General features: G+C 53.5%; 9 protein-coding genes across 9 annotated transcripts; 3 read left to right on the top strand and 6 right to left on the bottom strand.

Moving 5' to 3' along the window:
- Positions 1 to 807: 807 nt before the first annotated feature.
- AB675_6096 (Protein HOL1) lies at positions 808 to 2,961 on the bottom strand (the record flags this gene model as incomplete). The annotated part of the gene is made up of 1 exon (XM_018146360.1): positions 808 to 2,961. One exon carries the CDS (start codon positions 2,959 to 2,961, stop codon positions 808 to 810), a length of 2,154 nt encoding a protein of 717 aa, XP_018004133.1.
- A 1,052-nt stretch (positions 2,962 to 4,013) lies between these two features.
- AB675_6097 (Importin subunit beta-1) lies at positions 4,014 to 7,139 on the bottom strand (the record flags this gene model as incomplete). The annotated part of the gene is made up of 4 exons (XM_018146361.1): positions 4,014 to 4,183; positions 4,404 to 4,573; positions 4,623 to 6,931; positions 7,041 to 7,139. 4 exons carry the CDS (start codon positions 7,137 to 7,139, stop codon positions 4,014 to 4,016), a joined length of 2,748 nt encoding a protein of 915 aa, XP_018003680.1.
- A 645-nt stretch (positions 7,140 to 7,784) lies between these two features.
- AB675_6098 (Anaphase-promoting complex subunit 4) lies at positions 7,785 to 10,220 on the bottom strand (the record flags this gene model as incomplete). Its single annotated transcript, XM_018146362.1, has 1 exon — positions 7,785 to 10,220. One exon carries the CDS (start codon positions 10,218 to 10,220, stop codon positions 7,785 to 7,787), a length of 2,436 nt encoding a protein of 811 aa, XP_018003811.1.
- A 1,137-nt stretch (positions 10,221 to 11,357) lies between these two features.
- AB675_6099 (uncharacterized protein) lies at positions 11,358 to 12,281 on the top strand (the record flags this gene model as incomplete). Its single annotated transcript, XM_018146363.1, has 1 exon — positions 11,358 to 12,281. One exon carries the CDS (start codon positions 11,358 to 11,360, stop codon positions 12,279 to 12,281), a length of 924 nt encoding a protein of 307 aa, XP_018004129.1.
- A 119-nt stretch (positions 12,282 to 12,400) lies between these two features.
- On the bottom strand, positions 12,401 to 13,474 carry AB675_6100 (2-pyrone-4,6-dicarbaxylate hydrolase; the record flags this gene model as incomplete). The annotated part of the gene is made up of 1 exon (XM_018146366.1): positions 12,401 to 13,474. One exon carries the CDS (start codon positions 13,472 to 13,474, stop codon positions 12,401 to 12,403), a length of 1,074 nt encoding a protein of 357 aa, XP_018003685.1.
- Positions 13,475 to 17,203: 3,729 nt separating this feature from the next.
- On the bottom strand, positions 17,204 to 18,283 carry AB675_6103 (Dihydroorotate dehydrogenase (quinone); the record flags this gene model as incomplete). Its single annotated transcript, XM_018146367.1, has 1 exon — positions 17,204 to 18,283. One exon carries the CDS (start codon positions 18,281 to 18,283, stop codon positions 17,204 to 17,206), a length of 1,080 nt encoding a protein of 359 aa, XP_018003949.1.
- A 62-nt stretch (positions 18,284 to 18,345) lies between these two features.
- On the bottom strand, positions 18,346 to 18,906 carry AB675_6104 (Dihydroorotate dehydrogenase (quinone), mitochondrial; the record flags this gene model as incomplete). The annotated part of the gene is made up of 1 exon (XM_018146368.1): positions 18,346 to 18,906. The coding sequence occupies one exon, from the start codon at positions 18,904 to 18,906 to the stop codon at positions 18,346 to 18,348; it is 561 nt and encodes a 186-aa protein (XP_018003953.1).
- A 1,447-nt stretch (positions 18,907 to 20,353) lies between these two features.
- On the top strand, positions 20,354 to 21,193 carry AB675_6105 (uncharacterized protein; the record flags this gene model as incomplete). The annotated part of the gene is made up of 1 exon (XM_018146369.1): positions 20,354 to 21,193. One exon carries the CDS (start codon positions 20,354 to 20,356, stop codon positions 21,191 to 21,193), a length of 840 nt encoding a protein of 279 aa, XP_018004018.1.
- Positions 21,194 to 21,816: 623 nt separating this feature from the next.
- Positions 21,817 to 23,712, top strand: AB675_6106 (uncharacterized protein; the record flags this gene model as incomplete). The annotated part of the gene is made up of 1 exon (XM_018146370.1): positions 21,817 to 23,712. The coding sequence occupies one exon, from the start codon at positions 21,817 to 21,819 to the stop codon at positions 23,710 to 23,712; it is 1,896 nt and encodes a 631-aa protein (XP_018003819.1).
- Between the last annotated feature and the right edge of the window lie 633 nt (positions 23,713 to 24,345).

Below are 24,345 nucleotides of genomic sequence, written 5' to 3' on the forward strand. Positions count from 1 at the left end.
GTGGTGGTGGTGGTGGGATGGGCAAAGGCAAGAGACTGGACAGTGGGAAGATGAAAGGGAAAGGCAAGCCTAAGGGCAAGCGATAGAATCGATCGCAGTTGGGTAACAGCTCCATTACTTTCCATAAGTAGCATATGATGGTGGTCAACCGGTCTACCAGAGATCCGATATAAATGTGCCCAGCGAGTCACTTCCCAGCAGATAATTCTCAACTCCAAGAAGACAATTCATGGGTCTTGAGATTGGCTTCCATTCCCAGCACGGGCGTGGCTTCTCACGAACCTGTCAAGGATCAGTTCAAGCATAACATTCGTCACGTCTGGATATTCTGCTAAGGGAAGGTCAACGGCATGGAGAAGCGGCAGTCGACCTTCTTGCAATGACGAGGTCTGGTCATCCGGTCTTCATTAGCACCTCTCAGCCCACGGCGTCGGCTACGCATATGGGGACGTGCGAAAGGCTTCTGGATAAGTCCAATGAAGGACGCATAATATTGTTCTGCAGTCTATAGGGTCATTAATGCAGCAAGTCAAACAATCTATCAACACAGTCAAATTCAATGACCTTTTCCTTGTCCGATGCTCCCAGTCGTGCTCCTGTCATGCCGTTTCCGTTACATTCTCTTGCTGAACGCCCATTCGTGCCTGAAAGTAGAGTCGAGGCAGCTCTGAGCACACTCTCCACCTGATGAATTGAACGAAAGCACAGCCGAATAATCCGAGTGTGCGAGTGCCTCGTCCAGTGCACTTTTCAGACCAGGAAAGTCGAATTCCAGATCCTTGAACGCCATCCGAACCATGCCTGAAATCACCACTTTGCCATCAGATTTTTCCTCACAGTCCACATCCTTGCTCTTTTGCCATAGATGTACATTGGAATGGCCGTCGACACGCACAGCAACTCGATGATGCCCAGAATGACGAACACCTCCCGCGTGCCTCTTGCCTCGAGCCATGCTGGGAAGAACAAACTGAACGCCAGGCCATGGAAAATGTTCTTGCTAAAATTGAGCGTCACTAATGCCTCTCCAGCATACTGGCGGTAGGAGTCCACGCAGAAAGTAATTGCTGTTGTCGCTCCCAGTGAGCATCCGAAGGAGATGATGCCGAAGAAGATTGTGGGCACGATCCAGGGATCGCCGACCTGGGCGGACCAGCCGAAGCCCATCAATCCGATGCATGTCGCCAGGCCGATTGGTAAGGCCATCACAAGACGAAATTCTGGCTCGTAGATTCCATCGTTACGACGAGCCATCGCGCGAACGATGAAGTCGGAACCCTTGCCTGCTATGGCGGTTCCGAGGACTCCACCTATGAATGGAGATAGGTAGACGAGACCACACTGGAGAGGCGTGAAGCCATAGGTTTCTTTGTTGGCGTAGACATGGGCGACAGATTCCGACAGAACAATCAGCCAACCAACTGAGATACTGTAGACGACGGTCGACCACAACACCGATGGATATGCAAAGAGAATGAGAGGTCGAATGGCCACGCGAAGCCAACTGTCAGCTGCAAGTCGACCAGTGAAAGGCTTAAGGGTCTTCTTGTACGACTTCGCGGGCGCGTTGATCAATTGAGTCGTGTAGCGTTGAGGTCTCGGAAACTCGGTATCGATATTAGCGAGTTGCGCACGCTTTTCCGTAAGATCTGGTGAATGGGAGCCGTCATGATGCGGAATCACTGTGTCTTGGCTGGGTTGACTCGATTCGGACTTGTGCCCGGGCGGAAAGTAGGAGTCATTCGACTCAAGATTCGAATAGTAGGGTGAGTTGAGGTTGTGGAGGTGAGGCAACGGGCTATGTTGATCCTCGGGAGCTCCAGGCTTGGCCTCATCGGGATTTAGCTTGATTCCTGAAGGCTTGACGTGCAGATGAGGGGATTGCGATCTGTCTCTCAGGACTTGGTCTTCGTCGGAGGCCGCGTGGCCAGCTTCGGGGTCTTTCTCATCGGACTCGACGACCGCCGCCATTGACTGACGCCCTCGACCATGGTCCCGATTGCCCCATGATCCAGTAGACGCAAAAGATGTCCATCGCTGCAACAGTGATGTCTGAGTATGTGAAGCCGGTCGAGGAGTCCGGTCCCAGAAAGTCTCTGGTACGAAAAAGAAGAGCATGACAGAACAAAAGGCTACCACAATGGCAATGGTCTTGAACACCCATCTCCAGTTTGAAGCTTGAATAATGACAGCCGAGATCAAGGGCATGATATTCTTGCCCCCGAGCAATAGCAGGCCGTAAATCCCGATCCGGTATGCTCGTTCGTGGAGAAAGAAGATCTCAGCAATGGTTGCAGAGGGCAGACACTCGACCGGGCTGACGGAAATGCCTTGGAAGACCCTCGCAGCCACTAGACTGCCATAGCTTGGTGAGAAGGCACACCAAATCGAGGTGCCGATGCACGCCACGGACGAGATAAGATAGACTGGTCTTTTGCCGTACAGTATGGCTGTGGGCGACATGAACAGACCTCCGACGCCGAGACCCATCATGTAGAGGCCCGTCGTTAAGGCCACCTGCTCGAATGTGACGTGGTAGGTTTCCGCCACCTTCTTGAATCCAGCAGCGAGTATCGGCGTGATGCCGCCAGCAACAGCACAGTAGAAGCCCAAAGACAAGAGAGCAGCATCTCTTCGCCATGACGACCAGTTCAAAGGATCATTTGGAGAATCGTGTGGTTGTGGTTCAAGTATGACTTTTCCGCTGGGAGTACGCTTCTTTTCGGGCACGTCGGCTTCTTCAATGGGCATTGGTTCAAAACCTTGCGACGGCATAGTCGAAGGCCGTTGATCTCCAGATTGCCGCCGAACGCCGAGCGGCTCGTTCGTCTTGGCCAGCAAGACGACGGTGCCCGGGACTTTGTCTGTCTTTGTGTCGTTGAGAACGCCGAAGCTCCATTTTGGGATGTTTGATGGACTGGCTGAGGTCGAACGTCGTGGTGCTGAAGGGTCTCCAGGCATGAGATACTCTTCAGTCAGATCGTTGATTGATGTAGAGTATAGACGATGTAGATAAATGAAGGTTCGTAGGGTTGACGGTTAGGGCTGATATTGATAAAGCGAGGTGTAAGCGAGAAAGTTAGATATGATGTCCTCGTGCATTGTACGTGCACGGACAACAGATCACAAGACGTGAATCACGAGTCCGAGCATTGCGCCTGCCATGGCTTCCTAGGGACCATGCACCTGCCTGCTTTTGATGGGGCTGATATCTCAATTGGATGTCACGCGGTAGCGGTCAGGAACGATCCTTACGAATTCCTTCTTGGCAGGAAGGTCCCTGACGCGAGAATGATCTACAGCCCACCCTGGTCTGGAACCCAACAACCACGTGTGTCTAACGACGGACCTCGGGACCCGACCGTAATCTCAGCTCAGTACCTTCTCTTCTATGAGTGTGCCAGCTCGGTAATTTCAGCGACCCAACCAGCCTGGAACGCCATGCAGACTTGCGGTGTTTGTGGAAGCAAGATCTCATTGCAGGACTATCTACTTTCTATTTGAGCAGCAGCCATGACTGCAACTCCATCGACGTGGTGCTGCAGTTCAAGGCATCGCAGATCTGCAAAATTGTCTCTCGGCCAGCCAAGACCATGCCCTCTGCCGTGCTCTCGCAGCCGATGGACATATGGGACAAAGTGTGGCCTAACCTTCTGCAACCGCTTCCACCACAATGGGCATTGCGTCTTTCTCAACATCTCGAAAGGTGCAAGTGCTGCAATTCTCCTCGGTGTAAACTCTAGTCCTGTGCGATCGTATTCTGATTTCGGAAGGGGGTATCAATGGTGAATGAACGAACAAGTGCTGGTCGTGTGATATTGGCGTGCTTTAGATTTCGTTGGGTGGTGAAGATGTGGCGGCGCGATTTGGGAGGGGGTTTTGGGGGAATGATCTCGTTGCGGACTAATTACTGTAAGGTCTGATATGGCGAGCGTTCTGGTGACAGACCTCAATTGAGGCAGGACTGACGCAGAGTTGGCCTGGAAATTGTCTGCGAGGGTGTGCCGACGCTGCTACAGCGAGGTCCGGCGCAGCCGCGGGTCCCCTTCGGCTGACAGCCCAAACCCGTCAAGGAGATCGATGTCGTCGGAGGGGTCGGTGGATGCGAGATCCCACTGCGGCTCTCGTCGCGGAGACGGACTGCCAACCACGGTCGGCGTGGGCGAGACCGGCACGTGTTCTGCTTTGACTCCACGTTAGTGTCCCGATGGCATCAGCGAGTTGGCTATGCGTTGTTGCGCCGATTTCCGGGGCAGGCTTCGTCGGGTGGGCAGATGAGCTGAGTGCCGTGCCGGGAGTGGGGCGCTTCTGCTGGGCACGAAGCTGGGAATAGGGCTGGGGGCCTGGGCAAGGCTCTGTATAGATACTCTGGGAAGCCGGGAGGTTTTATTTCATAATATCACCTTGGTTCCCCTGAGTCTGTGCCTTAGCAACGCTGCGAGCCCATTTTGCTGTTTCTCGTGTTCGGTCGGAATACTCGCGTGCGGCCCGTGTCTCACGGATGAGTTCTGTGATTCGAGGCGATCGGAGATAATTTGCGAGCTGCCCGTTGGGGAATGTCTCTCCTAGATCACTACGAGGTGTCAGCATGTAAGAGTCAACGATATACGGGGCGAACGTACCCAATGAGGCCCATACACGAACGCAGAAGGCCCTCGTTGTGATTGGCATCAGCCGCTACACTTTCCAGAAAAGCGAAAATTTGTTGCACGAAGCCTTGAATGACGTCGACCTTTGGTGTCCCCTTGAAAGCAATGATAATGCCGCTCCACGCATCAGCGATACCGGATCGAAGGGATACGATGTAATCGAGCATATCGAAAGATACATCGGAAGCAGCCGAAACGGTTCGTGCTTGTTCGAGCACATTCGCAACTGTCTGAGCGTACGGCTCGAACCCAACACCAATGGATGTGGCAATGTCTCCGAAGGTCTCCAGAATAGGAGGCTTGAGCTGATTGGTGATCTTGTCGGAAGCCAAGGCATTGAGCAGGTAGTTCATGAACGTATCGCAGAACCGCTGGGCCTTGTCCTCCAAGGCTCGAACAATATCACTGACTAGGCCGATGGCCAGGGAGCACATCTCTGGGGCCTGATGATTCCCAAGCGCGTTGTAGAGGAACGGAGTGAAGCCATCCATATAAGGCTCGAAGTCGGCACCAAGCGCGTTAGCCAAACCGGACACGATCTGGAAGATGACTTCAGGCACGCTGGTGTGCGAAGCATTCTTGAGCATCTCCAAGTTGACACTCATGACTGCATTAGCCATATCTGCAGTGAAGCCTGATTCCAAGCGTTGAACAATAGCGAGAAGCACGCTGGCAAGGCTGACTTGGAGTTCCTCAAGCTGAAGCTTCTCTTCAATGCTGACGATATTGTTCTGGTATTGAATCGTGTTGCCGAGTCGCTGAATAATCTCAGCAGTAAGTTTCTCGACCAGAGGTAGAGTCGAGCGTGCACTATTTGTGACAAATCCGCCCAAGACCTCATAAGCAGCGGTGCGGACAGTGGTATCGGGATAATCTTGTCTGTTTGTGACACGCAGCAGGGTGTCGACACTTGGTTCAAAGTACTGGCTCAGGGCGTTGGTATCGGCGGACTCTGGGCTGACGAAGCGCTCTGTCAGGTTGAGAAGTGCCAAGCAGCACGAAGCCGCGATTTTGTGGTTGCTTTGTAAGCCTTGGAACAAGGCCTCCATCATCTGGGGTAGATGCTCGGTCGGATCGATACATTCTGCACAATAGTCGCAGATTCGGCTCACTGCATATGCTGCAGAATCCTGGACTTGCACCTTGGGATCGTTCAGCATAGTCTTCAGAAGGACTGGCAAAGCCGACTTGACCAACGGATCAAGGATCTTGACGTCTGGGCCGTCCATGATGGCGCCGAAAGATGAAACCGCTGCATCCCGACATTTCCAGTCCTGGTCCTGAAGGTTACGTTCGACGAAGTCCAGGACAAATTGTACGACGTCAGCGCCAATCGTCTGGGCGAACAGTTGTAGACATTGGTATGCGGCACGGGCAACGTTGTAGTCATCGTCGGCATCGTCATCCTCGACCTTCTTCATGCACTCCAGTAGCACTGGTACAACTTCTTTCGAAGCAATCCGGGCAAACTGGAAGAACGGACGGAGCTCGCTCTCAATGGCGCCCTCATTTGAGGCCTGCTGATTATCATCATCGATGCTGATCTCCTCCTCGCAGACAGTGCACCAGAATTCGATAGCCAATTTGGACACGTCCTCCTCCTCGCTCTTCATGCCGTTGATAGTGAGACCGAAGAGAGCACGCTGCATGTAGAAGCTCATCTGGTGGTAGTAAATGCCCATGATGCGGTTGAGACAACCGAATGCCGCCGCTTGCACTCTCGTATCGCCATTGGGTTGAGGCTGAGTAGCTTCGCAAACGACTTGCATGATGTAGTTGCGCTCATGCTCCTGTTCGAAGTTGGTCCGGATGAATTCGGTAGCGTCGCTTAAGGCTGTGAGGGCAGCAAGTCGGACTTCTTGATCAGGCTCTTCCTTCTTGGCACCAGTGACCACAGCGGTGAGAATCTGATTAGACTGGGTGACCAAGACTTCCCGAAGGTCAATATCTTCCGTCTCGCAGATGAAGCCAATCGTAGTTAGACTCGACTGCTTGAGACTTGACTGAGTCGCATTCTGCACGTTCTTGACCAGTGTGTCCATCAGGTTGGGCCATTGTTTGCGCGGTAGCTCGATCGCTGCGATAGCGGCAATGAGTTGTGCAGCGGATGCGGCTGACAAACCAGGGGAAGCGAGAGTGTGTAGGGCATCCTGGCGAACCTTGTCCTTCACATCGGCGGGTACGGTCTCGAGCCATCGGGTCTGTACCGCTCTTAAGCGGATGAGGTCGCGGTATGTGAAGGCGTTCTTGAGGCGATGCCGGCGGCCTGGCGGACGGGAGGACTACTCTGTTCATTGGCGAGTTCTGTCGAGAGAATGGAAATGTATTGAGCCTGATGTTCATGTTAGTCGCCTAACCTCAGCAGCGCACAGGGAGGGATGTTGTGCTCACAAAGTCTTTCTCTTCAGCCTCTCTGAGAGTTCTCTCGGCATCACCGCGGACTCTGGCGTCGGGCGAGAACGTGCTCTCGAGCACCGGTCGGACCTCCATGCTGGATGGATCAAAAGAATGGCGTGTTTGAGGAAGTAATATCTGGACGGGTTGCAGCCTTGTGGGAGTACCGCCAGGAAAGGCGGTGTTCGATCACGTGTGGGAATCGGCCTGTCTGTACGGCTTGATATGAGGTCCGGCCTGATGAACGCTGGTCGGCCGTGCTATTCGCTACGGGTCTGAGAGAAGGAAGATCGGCCCTGCCTGCCCACAGGTGATGTCTTCGATGTTTAGCCTTGGGTACAGGAGGGGCAGGTTAATCGGAATGCGAATGTGAGTGATGAAGGTTGGAAAGATGTTGACAGTCGCCTTTTAGGGTGGGCAAGTCATTAGCGCCTTCCACTAGGCAACTGTAGTGCTACAAATTTGCGGTGGACTTCACAACTTCAGTTGCCATGTGCTGGTCTGTGGTAGAGATTGTGTGCGTGCATGCGCAATTTGATATTGCGCCGCATTCGGCCAAAGTAGCCATTTAATGCAGTTGTCATTAGACATGTTACGCACAAATTGCTTCTGAAACCCCACCCCCATTGTTCGGCCTTTGTGGTTCAAACTGCCACTGGCACTAGGTACACATTCGAAGGTTGTTATCGAGGGATCAATCGCAAGATCTTCTCTCAAAGGACCACCTGAAGCATTGCTGGTCTACTCGTCTTCGAGTACCACGAAGCCTAAACCTTCCTTGTCAACGCACACAAGCCTGTCTCGTCCCTTTTGCCCTTTCACTGCCCTTAGCTCGCCTGGACTTATACCGGTCGTTGTTCCGTCCATGGTGAATATATGCTTCTCATGTCCGCCGCCACTCATTGCATCCCAGCTGAACGCAAGACAAGATATAGCAGTCTTCGGCGAGCCCCTGAAATCGACCAATGCCAGGAATTGTCTCGCCTGTCCGACCATGGCCAGGCTTTTGACCTCAGAGCCTCTTGTACCTGTGAACTTATGCTCCTCAATTTTTCCCGGAGCGGTCGTATTGCCGGCTCGATCAGTATCAAATGTCACTTTGTACAGATGAGCTGTGTCATCCTTCCGTGTTGACACCACGTGCATGGAGAACCCTTCGCCCAGCTCAGATTGCAGCACGCTCGACGCCATGACTCTCTCATCGAGGCAAGCAGGCAATTCTGCCACATGGCTGCAAAGGACGTTCTTCCGCAACGTCTCCGCCGTCGAGTCGAACACCACTTTGCTCCTGTCGGCAAGCACCTTCAGCAGGTCGCTCAGCTTCAGCGTATCCTCGTAGTGCTGTCCTTCTCTTGCCAATTTGTAGCCTTCCAGCAGATCACCATCATTTGTGATCTCCACGTTATCACTTTCCGCTGGATCCGTCCTTACGTACCTCAGCAACCGACTTACCCCCATGGCACTTTCGATATATTCCAGAACAGTCCGCACCTCCGACTCCCCGGTATAGCTCTCCCTCATCTCCTCCGCTCGCTCGGAATCCTCGCCCAGGGTTTGAACCTCGATCTCCCATCGCAACCATCTCACAAAAGACGCAAACTCTTTCACTTCGGTACAAACATCCTGCAGCATGTCATGACACAGCACGTTCAACGTGTCCAGCACTTTCCTCACGTCCCGCACCGCCATTTCGTCCAAGCCCAGTCGACTGGCTGTGTCCGCAAACCGGCTGAGCCCGTCCAGCCTGCTGATCACGAGCTGTGCGCGCTCGATAGCGGGCAGCAGGCATTCACTTGTCATCCGCCGGATCATGTCTAAGCAGTCTCCGACCGCCTTCTCCCAGCGCTTGAGACCCCGCTCGCCGACCTGATCGACCAGCCACTCCCGGAACTTCTCGTTGCAGGTTCCCATGATAATCAGCTGGTATGCCTGGGTCATGAAGGAGGCGGCTGGGTCATCTTCGGCGAGGGACTCGCTGATATTGGCGACGAAGCGCTGAGGGAGGTCGAACGCGGTGCGCACCTCAGCAGACAAGAGTGTGGACACTTGAATGAGGTAGCGGAGGAGATTTTGGAGTTGGGTGGCTTTTGTAGCGAGGAGAGGGAGGTTGTAGCCGGTCTGTGTTATGAAGCGAAGATCGAGCGCTACCACATGCAGTGACAAGTCGGGTGCCAATTTGGATGATCGTACGGGGCCGTCTTTGACGGCTTCGAGTACCAGGAAGTGGGTCGTGAGGAATGGGTGGCTTGCGTCTTGAATGACTCTGGTGCCCTTGAAGCCTTTTGGGAGTGCCAGCGCGGCGTCCACGGTACCTACGACGAAAGAGTCGTACATGCTGATGTGGATATTACATTTATCGACATTAGTCAGGAGGACGTCGACAGTATCATGATCGCCATGTGCCCCGAAAGAGCCGGTATCCGATGTGTTTGTGTTTGCTGCATGAAAAATGGTATCGATAGAGTGTCTTGTGCTGAAGAGGTCGTCATCCGTCCCTGTTGCGGCTATGGGTGGTAGTGTGGAGAGTTTGGGCAGAGCAACATCGATCTCGATGCGCGAGAGTGCTCTTGGAAGGTTGGCGCTTGATCGAAGCATGTTCTGTCCATCAAGTTCGTTTCCGTCCAAGTCTTCGCCGGATAGCAGTTGCTCCAAGTCCCGTGCTTTCCGGTCGTCTGCATCTCGTGCCCGCATCTTCCTGATCTCGGATGGACTGGCAAAATGGTTCTGCCAACTCATCGTGCCTCTGCGATTGCGCCCGTCCACAGGCTTAGCCGAGTCGTCGTCCTGCGGTGTGGTAGACCAATCCGGCACCAGTCGCTTGGCCCGAACGTTCAACGTGCAGACAACTTTGCCATCATAAACGTCCACAACAGTGACTGTTCCCTTCTGACCACGGCTCCAGTACACGGCCAACATTTTGCCGTCTCCTCTCCATTCCATTGCCTTGACTTCTGCCTTGCTAGGTGCACCACCTTCATCCTCCTTGTCGATCATAGTATCGGGAGCATTAACAACGAAGACTCTCTGCCCATTTCGGCGCCAGACCTCGACCGTCTCCCTGCTGTTACCAGTGCCGGTAGAGACGGTGGCTACGAGATCAATGTTGACAGATGGGCATGGACGAGTCAAACCATGAGTGCAGGGCTCAAGGAGCCGTTTGGCTGTCGTTACTCGCATGTTGCTGGCGTGTTCTGGGAGAATATTCCTTAAGGAAGAGATCTGAAACGATCACGAAGACAGTCTCGTACTCTGGCCAGAGAGCGGACGGACCTCACGATGAAATGCGCCAGTGAATGAGTGTGTAAGATCAAGTGATAAATGCTTTGGGAAGCAGGTCGTTCCTCATATTCGGGACGCGACTGAGACGCGACGAGACTTCCTCAGATGCAGGCGCCATAAGCGAAGTCCCTACGAATGGCGTTTGACTGGATCACGAGTCTCTTGAGATGACTTTTGGTGCTGCACTGCCAGTATTGGGCTTGTGAAGCAACAACAACAAGTATACTATTTGCTTGTAGTTGCCGTGATAGGCTGGGCGCCAAGATCCGCCGGTCGTTCGAATCGTCAGCCGGTCTGAACTAAGGCAGCGGAACATGGCTCAGCTGTCGATCATTCTTGTTTCCTCCCTATAACCATGTCTGAGCCTCAAGTGCTCGCAAGCCTACCCTCGCTCCCTCGTCATACCTAGGATGCCGAGAAAGACCAAGCACTGAAGCCTCAAGTCTCAATCTCGGACTCTCGGGGCGATTATATCACATTGCGTGGTATTATTGATTGCTCGTCAGGACGACGTGAGCCGAGATCTTGGTGTTACTGAAGATCAAACGGCCTCTTGGCCCCTATGACAGCGCATAGCTTAGGTAAGGACGGCGATCGCGCTACCCAAATCTTCGTCCATCTGTATAAGGCTGCACTCAGGTTGTCCTCACGCCTACCAAATCGGAGACCTACTAGGTAGTGCAGGTGACTTCGAAGTTTTGGAAGTCGCTGCACCAGGGCGCCATTTTACCTAACAGCATTAAATTTTTGCGAGTACCTTTTTCGGATATATTTGCCCACTGCCCAACTGCCCACCAAAACGAGATACTTCAGCATATAGACATACTTCATTTCGATTTACCATTTGACACAGCATCACATTATATAGCAGCCAGGGCCATGAGCGCCTCAAGCGAGCATTCGACACGGCAATCGCGCCTCGTTCCCAATCCCGACCTTGGGCGACCCTTATCATTATGTGACCTGCCTGAACTTTCGTCATCCTCACGACCAAGTTCCAGCCATCGAGCATCAAGATCTAGCTCGCCACGGACCATGTCGCCCGCACATATCAGAACGCCAAGGCCAACACCGCCAGCATCACCAAAACCACTTGAACATCGACTCATCATACCATCACCCGAACCACAAACTCCCGCCCCACTCATCATCTGCTTCCACGGCTCCGGCGATACTTGTCGGAACTCATGGCGACCACTGGTCAAGACACTATCGCAGACTCATCGAGTGCTGATGTTCGAACGCTCTCCACATGGCGATGCCGAATCCGAAACACACGAACTCTCAGCCTATTTAGCCAGAGAGCGCCTACCTGGACCATATATCCTGATTGCACACAGCCACGGAGGTGCCTTCGCACGCTGCTTCCTCCACTCTCACCCTACCGATGTGGCCGGCATGGTCATGGTAGAAACCGGTCAAGAAGCCACTTGGGACAAGAAGGTCCAGGAGAAGCAGGAAGAGCATCACGAGCTCGGCCACCGACCAATCATTGTGATCAAGGGGCGCTCGATGCTGCGGAAATGGAAGCAACTGGAGGAGCAACGCGCTGAGATCAAACGACGGAGGGAACGCGGCGAGATTGTGAGGGAAGCTGAAACTGCTATGATCATGATTCAGGAGGCTGAGATACAGAAGTGGGAAGAGATGGACGAGAAGCTCAAGCGGCGGCAGTTGAAGTTGAGCAAGAAGCACAAGTTCGTGGAGCTGACGGATGTGGGTCATCATGTCATTCGCGATAAGCCAGAAGCGGTCGTTGAGGGAGTGGAATGGGTGATGGAAAATCAACCAAGTGGGAGCGGGCTCGCGACACCTGATAGCCGGCGAAGTAGTATTGACCAGCCACAGCAAAGCCGTAGTGGTAGCGTTGGCGGTGGGTGGTTGAGGAAGGTCAGTGTGGCGCTGAGGGGTGGGAGTAAGGGGGAGAGTCGAGCAGGAGTAAGAGCCGGTAGTGTATGATTCCCAGGGCCCATGATGGCGACTTTGATAGCAATTTAGCAAGCGACGTTCGTTAGACATTCGACAGCAACGAGGCCTTCATCTATCTCACTCAAAACCACTGCCGAGCGAATTCCCAATCAATTCCACAAACGCTCCGCATTTCCCCAGAACAATAATTCGCCTCTCCGCTGCACTTCCCTCTCCACCTCTTCGCCTCCTGCACCAGTCTCCTCCCGTACAGTCTCACGCATCAAGTCCCAGCATCTACTGATCCATTTCCCAGTGTCAATCCCTTTTGCCTCAAACCGTGTGTGTGGCCAATCGCTCGCCCATACACACCGCTCCCCACGCCGGCTCTTCAGCAGGGCTTTCACTATCCGGTCAGTATCGGAAGGGTTGTTGATGTCGATGCTATTCCTGGTGAGGCGGTATGTTCCGGAAATCTTGACATAGGTGTTCCCAGCTTCTAACAACCTCAGCAAAGAGTCGAAGCCCGGCAGGGTTGTGGGATCGACTGGCGGGGGGCCCTCTGCTGTTGACGCCGTTGTGCTTGAGCTTGCGGGAAGGGTCGGACTACCCAAATGATCAATCACGACCCTGACCTCATCCCCAATCTCACCACCCAGCTTCGGTACGATCTCTTCGAGAGCTGGGATCGAGTCTAGCGAGATGTACAGCTGTAGCACCCACCCTTTGCCAAGCGGACGGATGATGTCTGCGTACGCCATCAATTCGGCTTCGAGTTCTGCAGGGGACAGCTTGCGGCCAACGGAGACGAGGTTAATGCGCACGCCCCGGACGCCAAGGGCGTGCCATTTCTGGAGCGTGGAGGTTGGAGGTGGGTTTTGCGGGTCGATCACGACGATTCCTCGTGCGAGGCCGCTGCTGGTGGTGGAGTCGAAGTTGAGGTCTTCGAGGGCAGCAATGAGGAGGGAGTTGTCCGTACCGTAGGGAGAGGGCTGGATGAAGACTGGGTGAATAGTTTGCCCCGGATCTGATCGAGCGGGAGAGGGTGAGGAGGGAGTAAGGGCGCTATAGAAGGCGGTCATGTCCTCTAGGGTGTGAGGTGCGGGCGTGTAGGTTGTCGATGGGGAAAAGGGGTAGCGGGTGGTGTCTGGGGAGACGATGTGCATGTGAGAGTCGTAGGTCCGGGATGGGAGAGGTGGAGAGGGAGCGGTTTGGTGGGAGAGGTGTCTGATTGAGGATGACATTGTTGTTGGGATGGGTGATCCGGAGGGCCAGGAGAGTCGTGGTAGGAGGGTATGTATGGTCGGCGTGCAAGGAGATGATCGTGTTGATGTGAGTTTCAAAAGTCGTTGTAGTGCTCTGTTTCGTATCACTGAGGTTGGCATGCTCTTTAGTGGTGTAGCTCGATATGTACTATATACCTAGGTATATAAGGAAGTCAATCCTTGGCCACACTCAGTGATTCCGCCGAGATCAGATGGTCTTAGATAAAGCTGAAGCTGGACAGAGCTCTGATCTATTTATTTTCGCAGCAGCTGCGGTTTTTGGTGCGTCAAAACCAGTAGTAGGAGGTGAAGGGACGTCGAGGCTTGCTTGCTCGGCCAAGTTCCGAACCTTCTTGGCACTCCTACGAAGCATTCAGCTGCATCGTCCACACCGAACAAATGCCACATAGAGCAGACTAGAATATATGCTTTGATGTGCTTCGATAGATTGTTCATTGCATAAGTCTCCTTTAATCATGTTGTGGACACTTGGACCAGATCTCCCGTGACCGCGCAAGACGACTCAATTTCGTCGATTTATTGGCCACCATCTGAACTCCTGACGCCATGCAAGTGCTTGATCGATGCAGTCGTGCCTCTCCCTTCACTCTCATGACGCTTTCAAGCAAAGCAGCAAAAGCAGATTCGCCAGCTCACTACCTCGACCTCGTGCTGCCCATCCCGCGCTTACCCTTGATCAAATGCGCTGGCAGACTAGCTGTAGTGTGCCTATCAGCCTCACCCTGTCTCGCCATCCGATTCATCTTGCGCTGACTGAGCTTGGCCATTCTTTCGGCTTTCTCCTTCTTCACTGGATCCGTGACAGCCATTGAGTTGGTGATGCCGTCGGTCAGTCTGTTCGTCTTTGGCGCACGGCTGACAGACTTGGCGCGCTGCGAAGGCGTCTGATCGACATCCATATTGTCGCCTCCTGCGGTGGAGCGAGCAGGAGCATTGCGAATCTGTGCTCGTGCGCGGTCAACTGGTGCCGAAGCATCAAGGCCGATGCTGTTGAAGTGGTTCTGCATCTGGCCGAGTGTGCGAGCCTTCTTGGCGCGTGGGATTTGGGCCTTGTTCTTGAGACTCTTCTTTATGCGAGCGTCGCTCATGATCATCTTCCGCTTGTCACGGATCAGATTGGCTTTCATGCGGATCTCCGCTTGGTCGACGTCGTCCATGCTTTCGCTCTCGTCGTAGTAGCCTTCCGCTTCGAGGCGCTCTTCCTCTTCTTCGAGTGCTGCAAGCTTAGTCTCGATATCCGGATCGACGAAGTCGGCAACGTTGCGTCCCTTGAAGAACTCGGGGACCTTGTCGTGATTCCAATCGTCGTCTGCAAGGTCGTAGAACTTCTTCATGTCGATATTGTAGACGCCGGCACCACCCTCTTCCTCTTCTTGATCGCGCTCTAGTCTTCGGCGGTTGGGATCTGTTGAGTCGTATTTCTTGTGTGTGCCATTGAGGACAGCTTCTGGTATCGAGGTCTCGGAAACAGCACCTGGAAGCGGACGAGCAACGTGGATACGTGCAAGGAGATCGCCGAGTCGGCCAGTCGGTGCATCTGCTGTAGCAGATTGTGAAGCCTGACCAGCCTTCAACTTAGCGTTGACTCGTTCAGCAATTAGACGGTCACAGATAGTGTTCTTGACTTGCTGGACACCTTCTTGAGTTACGCAAGATAGTTGAAGGAGCTCGGTATTCGGGTTTTGAGTGACGAGGTTCTGTAGTTCCTGCTGTGTTTCTGCGTCAAGATCTTCGGGTTTCGTAATGTCGGTTTTGTTGATGACGAGGCAGACCAGCTTATTCGCGAATAGTGGTTTGATACTGTTGAATAGTGCGATTTGTGCTGATACCGAATAGCCACATTGTTCTGACAAGTCCATGAAATACAAGATAGCAGATCGTAAATGGGCGATAGCTGTGATGGACTGCATCTCAATCGTGTTCATTTCTTCCAGAGGATGATCTAGGATACCGGGTGTGTCGATAGCCTGAAATCGTAAATACTTGTAGTCGAAGTGGCCGACAAACAGCGACTTTGTGGTGAAGGCATATGGCTGCACATCGACATCGGCTCGTGTGATGGACTTCAGAAATGATGATTTTCCCACATTTGGGTAGCCGCAGATGAGGAGTGTCCGAGTATTAGGATCGATGCTAGGCAGACGGCCAAGATGCTGTCGAACTTGCTCCAGGTATACTAAGGGATCCTTCAATCGCCGACAGATTGTGGCCATACGACCCAGCGCTGCTCGCTTGAGAGACTTGCATTGAAACAGAGACTGTGCATATTTGAGCAATCGGACATAATCTCTTGACACAGTCTCGACCAGCCTTTTCGCCGTCGATATTGTGCCCAACGCTATCCTGAAGTGGTCGGCATCGTAGAGCGTATTGAGGAGATCTTTGTGGAACGGGTGTATGTCTTGCAGCCGTGGAAAACTCTCGAGGATTGCCTGGAACTTCTCGCAGAATGTCTCTGATGTGAACTTGACCTTACGTGTGTAGAAGCCTGCAGATAGTCAGCGCCACCAATCGGCCACACAAGTCTGGCAGCCTACCTCGAATTCTGCTGATTTTGAAGCCAGATCGGATTTGAGTGGGAAGTTTGCGCTGCGTCCTCGACAAAACAATGTCAATGAACTCTTGTGATGTTGGCACGGGAGCGATTTCCTTCCATGTGGTCTTCATTTTGTCGGTGTTGCCTCAAGACCCTATGGCTGTGGTGATCGTCCGGCTACAAAAAGGTGAACTGCGGGCGGCGACGACCTCAAGCCACTGTCCGCAAAAGAATTTCTGAAACTTTTTTTGGAGTTTTCGCCGTTGCCGATTTTAGTCACGTGAGGTGACCAATCGATGCAGGGTTTGAGCCCCACTTCACGTACTCGGCAGCTCCTGCCGCGCGACCTGCCAGGCAGGTACCATTCAAGCTCTTCTGAGATCGCAATGGCACGTACGAAGGCAGGCAGAAGTCGCAGCTGAGTAAGTAGTCGAGCCAGACGGCGATGTATACGGCACAACATGCTATCTAAGCACTGTCACTACTGATCCCTGTGCTGCCTCGATAGCCACCTGGAGCCTCCCACCTCAACATGAAGACAACACGACCCATCTTCCACAGCCTGCCAAGGCATTCAAGACCGATCGCCTGCTTCTCAGACCCATCACGGTCGATGACGTGGCTGAGTTCCACAAACTTCGAACCCAGCCAGATGTCATGATCAATACATCTTCAGGCAAGGTCGACACGGATCTCGACGCAACCTTGAAATGGACGCAGCGATTCGCCGCCCCTAATAACGCCAATACCTTCTCATTCGCTGTCGAGGAGCTTTCTAACCCCGGACCGATCATCGGCACCGTTGGCTGTCACCAGTCCGAGCCTCCTGAACTGGGATATATGTATCGCCGGGAGTACTGGGGCAAAGGATACTCGACCGAGGCTCTCAAAGCCTGGCTCCAGCAGTACTGGGCGCTGGAGCGCAAAGAGGTCGAGCTGACAGAAGCGATGCCCGAGTATCAACTATCAAAGGACGGCGCAGATGTTCGAGAGCGGCTGTCTGCTATGTTTGCAGAACATAACAAAGCTTCGTCGAATGTATTGACCAAGTGTGGTTTCGTTGCCAGTGGGAAAGAGGAGGAGGAAGAGGACTTTCGAGGGCATGCATTGCTGATCTGGTATCATCTGGAACGTCCAGTAGCATAACACGTTCATGCCGAAGTCTTCTTGCGTTCAGCTCGGAGCTCATCCTTGATTCGTGAAATCGTGCCCGATCCGCCGTAAACAAGGGCAGTGTAGACCATGGCGACGTCTGCGCCAGCTTGGAGAACTTCTGATGCCTGTTGGCCGTTCGTTATACCGCCCGTTGCGAAGATGACCTTTGGCTTGGTAGGAAGCTTCTTATCCTCCTTGGCTGGGAGGCGGTCCAATACATTCAAGATCGACTGCAACCGATCTTTCTCAGCGGTGTTCTGTTGAAGTAGCTCCGCTGACGCCTTCTGTGCCTGTTCGGCTTTCGCATCGCTTTCCTCCGCCTTTTGCGGTCCTGCAGCAGGCACAGCTTCTGCCTCAATCTTGCTCTGACTTTCATCAATTGATGCTTTGAGCTTCTCAGCTTCCTGCTTCAGAGCATCACGTGTTCGTTCTGCAGTATCAGGCACTTCGGGAGGCTCGCTGAGCAAGCCCTTATATCGTTTGACCAAGTCGACAGTTTTGTTGAACAGATGCGGTCCGGAAAACCCGCCTTGTTCCAATAGATGTTGCTCCTCTAGCGGCGTGTATCCCTGCAGATGCGGCATCGGCCTAGGTCTTTGGTTTGTGGTATTACCAACTATAACGCCATCGACTCCCGACGCCCAGACTGCTTCGCAAATGCCCGCTATCTGCTCGTCCGTGTCTTCATCCGGACTGACTTTGACCATGACTGCTGGTTTCGACTTGCGGTCGACCGACTTGGCTGCCTTGACTACTCCACTGAGAATCTGTCTGAGCGTGTCACCTTTCTGTAGCGATCGCAAACCAGGAGTATTGGGACTCGAGACGTTCACAACGAGGATATCTGCGTAAGGCGCTAGTCTTTCGACACAGTAGACGTAGTCACCCGTCACAGCAGCGACATCGTCCATGGGAGTTTCTTTGTTCTTGGCGATATTGACAGCAAGAAGCCGGCCCTCAGTCAGACTTCCAGGCGGCACGTTGCCAGCACCATTGAGAACTGCCGCTTCGGCCGCCTGGTCATGACCAAGTCCTAACGATCGAGCAAATTCTCGCACTCGTTTCCGCAGGCGCATCGCCACGATATCAGCGCCTTCCGAATTAAGTCCATAGCGATTGATCATAGCATTTTGAGACGTCAGGCGAAAGACTCTGGCTTCTCATTTCCAGGCTGGGCTTTGGGCGTTGCGCCACCTACTTCCACGATACCGGCGCCGAAAGCAAAAAGAGCATCGGGGATCTCTGCGCCTTTGTCGATGCCAGCCGATGTAGCTACCGGGTTCCGGATTGTCTGACCGAACACTTCCACGGCAAGATCGTGCGAGGCGTCTGGATCTCCCCTTTCCCTTGGGTGTAGGCCGAACTCCCAGAGAGCCTTGAGTGTCTGGTTGCCAATATGGTGCGCGTCCTCGGCATCAGGATATATGGTCCGGAGCGCTGGGATTACAACCCATTTGTGGATGCTGGCCCGAGTATCCGTAGCATAGATGTAGACTATGCCAAGGCCAACAATCAAAGTGGTGCCGTAGAAGAAATTAAAGACGCGCGAGGTCGGTGTGGTCTTCGACGAAGCATAACGTGCCTGCTGTGAAGAGCTTTGAAGCTGCAAAAGCGGCCAGGCGTTCGTTCGCAGACAGCTCCTGCTTGTTGTGAAGATCCTTGGCGGTCCTGCCAGTTGGGAAACACTTCTCCTGATCATCTTCAGGCGCGCACGACCATGCACTCTTGCCACTCACGTGCACTTCCCTTTACTCGTACATTCTTTGCTGACACGAGATATGTCTGCTCAGCGTGACAACTTCTGTGCCGGAGAGCCGGGTCGCGAAAGTCATCACCTCATCTGCTGTTCAGGAACCTTGGAGCTAAGCTACAGTTTACCAGCCCGATTTACGCTAATTTTGATCACGTGAGGAAACCCGGGAAGTCGCGCTTCACAAGCGAACTCTCGCCTATCCAATAATACTCACCTCCTGCCAGCGAAAACAGCCTTGGTTTGTGACTCGTGTAATTACACATGCGAGACTATCAGACATCGCCACGTGCTTGCAACATCATTGACAAGTCGAGCACAACATGACACCGCCTCAAAATCCGGTTCGGCGACCACCAAGAGTCGTTCAAGAAAACCAAGATCCTGGGCGTGCCCACCTGTGCCGCCCACATGGAGTTTCTCCAGTCTCGTCCTCCCCGTCCAGCTGCTTGCTCATCAGTTCTGACGGCATGCATCCCGTATTGCTGCACGGTCCAGCAGCTACCATCCCGTAGGCATGCACGACTTGCTCCGATGGACCGCTGCTGTCAAAATTGTCTCCAAAGGAAGCTTGAAGGACTTTCTGGATCTGTCGTATTCGTCTTGCAAGTTCATCGGTCGATGAAGCAGGCACTGACGTTCTCGAGAACTATATATGTCACAAGCAGTCTGAAGATCATGGAGTGTAACCCGAGTGCCAGCAACTCGTCAACTTCTCGCCTCCGCCGTTTCCAAGATTTCACTAAGCAAGCCGAGAAAATCACATTACAGCACAGCCTACAATTCTCGTCTTGGGCAGGCACTCGAAACACTCTGCCGAGACCTCGCCGAGGCCTCCCGAAGATAAACCAAGACTCAACCGGGTCTATTTCCTTCTAACGGAGTGCTGTCATTGGACGATCTCGTGACAGCCGTCCTCTTCCGTTCCCAGTTCCACCATCCGCTCCACATCCTCCACGCGTGCTGAGTCTGGCACACTCCCCAGCAACTTTGTTGGCATAGTCCGCCTCAACTGTTTGCTTGAATATATGGTAAGAAGGCCACCCTCTGCCTAGCATGACCTCCTCTCTTCGCATTTCGAGCAATACTTGTGGCCCACTATGTCGGTGTCAACGCGGTCTGGGTCCTCAGTGGGCTCAGTCCTTTCCCTTATTTCCTCTACACAATCTGACTCGTCGTCAACTACACAAGATGCTGAAGTGCCACCGTCATACACATCACTGTTTCCCGTGCATCAAGTCACGTCGGAACGAGCAGACGCAACGAGATTGATGAGAAACAGGCACGTGCATCCTCGATACACAACTATAACAACGCGAGAATTACGATTTCCAGGAGGATGTCCCTGCCACCCCAAAAGTGCTGAGCAGGCCCGCGAGATCGCCAGAATAGAACGATGGGCAGCAGAACGAGGGCCTCAGGATCAAGTGCTTCACGGCAGACCCAGGGTGTTGGAGGTACCCGAGGAGATGTCAGCGGCAGCAGCAGCCACGATCGAACGAGCAACAGCACGCACGGTGGATCGAAGTATCGCAAGTACCAAATCGAAAAGTCGACGGCCTTGGGGCTCCTTCTCCCGCAGAATCTCCGGCTTGAGGTGAGGGAACTGGACGAGGACGGCCATGATATCGGTCTCCTCTACGAAACTACTGCTCTCAAATGGTGGGAATGCATGGCAACACTTCCACCAAAGTTCCTGCTTCTATCGGCCGGCCAATCTGAAAGTGCCACCCAATCGGAAAAGCCAGCGACCGAGATCAACGCCGCAGTCGCTAAGGTGATGCGACCTCTGGGCAATCTGCCTCCGGGCAACAGAGCCAGGATCGAGATGGGCTACGTCAGTGACTGCTTCAAGTACAGCAATAGTCTGCCCCACGATACGTACCGCGAGTGGCAGGTTCGACAGCAAGGATTCAAGCGAGTTTATCGCCTACAGCCCTTGAACGCATCTGCAGAGGAAAGCGGCCAGGCGTTCGTCTGGAGAGGCTCGCATAGTGTTCTACAAAGTCTGAATGATTCCAAAGCTTCGCCAATCTGCCATGGCAATCTCAAACTCCTCGGCCCGAACAATGAGCTGCTTGCAGCATGGAAACAGCGCCGAGACAGCAAGATCTTAGGCTCGCTGTACATATTTGAGGCCGCATGGGACCGGCTTCCGGCGGAGGTGATTGTGACTTCGTGTCTGTACGTCGTCATGGTGGAACGAATTCTGTGGACGACTTTTGTGGGCGGTTGAACACACTCCCCTGTCTACAAGTACCTAAGATTCACGGGCCCCCGGACGGAAGCCGTCATCACGTGTAATGAGGCCCGTTGATCGTCGATCGACTTTGGCGATTGTCTTGGGCGCCCTAAGACTACCCACATGGCCGAACGCGCACTGGCATGCATCGGGGAAACGACGCTCTATCTGACGAGTGTGCGGGCATAGTCTGTGAGATTCACACACAGGAGTCCAGGCAGCACGACTACAAGAACAACAACAAATGGTGTCAGATCACGATCGACCCATGTCTCACAAAGCCCTGGACGCCGAGTCGGTGTGTTTCTCACTAACCAGTTGTAACATCTCCTGTCTACCTACTTGAACAAATATGATACGAACATCACTTCTCTGAATGTGACTCTGCCTAGACACGCATCTCTGTCATCCGGCGACAAATAAGTCCTTCCGTTGTCTAGTCGTCCGGTCTCGTAAGGCCGCCCCTCCTCAGCCGTCCTCTTAACCGATACGCCTGTTGCCTTAACCTTAGTGTTTCGCAGTGAAGCGCCGAGTCGTCAGATGATGCCTGCCAAGACGCGACTTAAGCGGACGAAAACGATGTACATCAGAGAACGGTTCAAGATTGATCATAAGCTATGGATGCCGGTACAAGCGCGACATTTCCTTACGACACGCTTCCAGATGGAGCAATTCGCCTGCTCGAAATCACCAGATCTAGGGACGACCCGGCATCTGTGGACTTGATCCTTGAAACAATTTTCCTAAACGCTGCACCTGCCTTCAACTGCTTGTCCTATGTCTGGGGCTCCAACCCCGACCCTCCGCTGTACCATGTTGCTTGCACCGATAGGACCACAAGCACGCACGGCTGGCTACCCGTGGCACCCAATCTGCTCGGCGCCTTGCCTTGGCTTCGAGTCCATTCCTCCGGCCCCATCTGGATCGATGCCATCTGTATCAACCAGGCCGACGCTGACGAGAAATCTTGTCAGATACCTATCATGGGCGAACTTTACAGTAAGGCCAAGCAAGTCCTGGTGTGGCTAGGGCCTGCCGCTGACGCGAGTGACCTCGGTCTGAATGTCTTAACCTGGCTCGGCTGTCCTGACCGTCGGCAGGACGTAGAACCCTCTATAGCAGCGTACGACGATCAACTTACAGGGCAGCTTCCCGCTATAGCGAGCACACTCCAACGCTCTCGGGAATCCACCCAGTGGCATGATAGCGAATTAGCTCGTCGCGGCCTACCAAACAGGCGCTCAGCCGTATGGTCGGCTCTAAGATCTCTGTATGCCAGAGAATGGTTCAATCGCCTCTGGACCTTCCAGGAGCTCAAGCTTGCAAGAAACGCAGTTGTGCTTTGCGGTTCGCATTCTCTGGACTGGGCGATATTCCTTGATCTAGGCCTCAAGCTGTACGATTCGTCCTTGGTGGCAGTTATTTCAGCTCCGGCATCGAGTATCATCTCCACGGTGGACGATCTGAAGCTTTCCGCACAAAATCTATATGCCTTAGCACGCCCAATTGGCGCGGGTGGTTCCTTCCTGATAGATATGATCCAGTGCAGCATTGGACGCCAATGTCTCGTCAAAGAGGACAGAGTATATGCGTTACTGGGCCTTTTGCCACACGAGCTCCAGCACAAAATACCTGCTGTCTACAACCAAGAGTCAGACCATTACCTCGGCGTGTATGTTCAATTCATGGAAGTAATGATCGAGTACCTCCCATGGGAATCGATGGACACCATACTACTTGCAGCAACAGTTTCGGGCAGGCCGCCAGGTATGCCTTCGTGGTGCCCGGATTGGAGCGCCATGCATCATTCCAACCCACGCGAGGGTACCGGCGACGCTGGCTCGAGCCTGGGAGAGGCCTTTCACCAGCTGGACTCAACGCGAGATCATTCCCTTCTCGTCCTTGGAGCCAGTATTGATGCTGTCAAAGATGTGCTTGGAGACCTAACATGGCACCGAGAGAGCGAAATTATGCAACCGGCCAACGCTCTTGGATCGCTCTCAACAATTCTGGCATGGATGAATCGCTGCTGGGCAATGACCGAACAGACGATGCCTGGGGATCGAGTACGATGTTTGTCGGACTTTTGGTGTACCATGGCCGCGGTGACCTCGTTGGAAGTCGACTCTATCCCCAACTTCGCAGATCCAGCGGCACTGCCTCTGCTGAACGCTCTGCTTGAGTCTGTACGTGGTGGCGGGCTAGTCAATTGGGTCGCGATGCCCGCAATGCGCCGACAAACCATCACCAGTGCAATCGGAGTCATTATCGGACTCTGGGTCAACAAAGTCTTCTTCACGACTACTCGCGGCCGGATCGGATGTGGTACTGTTGGAGCCCAAGCAGGGCACGGCATCTTCGTCCTTTCTGGACAACCTGCTGTTTACTGCCTGCGAGGAGACCCAGAACAGTCATCTATCTTCACGTCGAGAGCCTTTGTTCCTGGCTTGATGAACGGAGAAGCAAGTGGTTTGGTGCAGCCGGAGGATTTCAAGATGTTGCGGATAGGCTGACACCAGCTGATGTCGATAGCCTTGCCGAGATCAGCAGTGTCGCGGAAGAGGAAAGGGTCTGTAGCTAGAGCATTCGTTCGGTCCAGTCTTCTGCGCGCTCCCTGGGCCGGCCTCACTAAGGTCTCATTACTGCGGTCATCCGGTCTTGACCAACATCAGTCAACCGGTCTCTCCGCCATCCAATTCGTACATGAGATACTCGACGAGTCTCTCACGCACGCAGAGCCTTCCTCGAGTCAAACAATGGGTCATACTGTCGTACCATTGCACTTCCATGCCAGAGAAGCTCCACGACGGCTATGCTATCTTGCTATGCCCTCCACCTCCAAGACCTACCTCGACAAGTCTTGGCACTCCGATCACCACCAAAACCTCGAATCTGCAAACCCGGCGCCCCGACCTTGAAACCCAGGGGAAAGACGGGCGCAGCATCAAGGAGCATCTCTGTCGCAGGGCGTTACTCTGCCGCATATGCCCTCACCGTGCCGACGAAATCCCCAAGATCGCGAAATTTGTTCCGGGACGAACTAATTATCGACTTTGCCAATCTTGGCTCGGAGGACCTGAAAACTGGCCAGTCCTGATCCTCGTCGTGAGAAAAGCCTCTATGCTTAGGGGCAGTGCGGAAGGACG

Source organism: Cyphellophora attinorum (assembly GCF_001299255.1).
Source record: "Cyphellophora attinorum strain CBS 131958 chromosome Unknown Contig4, whole genome shotgun sequence".
NCBI lineage: Eukaryota > Fungi > Ascomycota > Eurotiomycetes > Chaetothyriales > Cyphellophoraceae > Cyphellophora > Cyphellophora attinorum.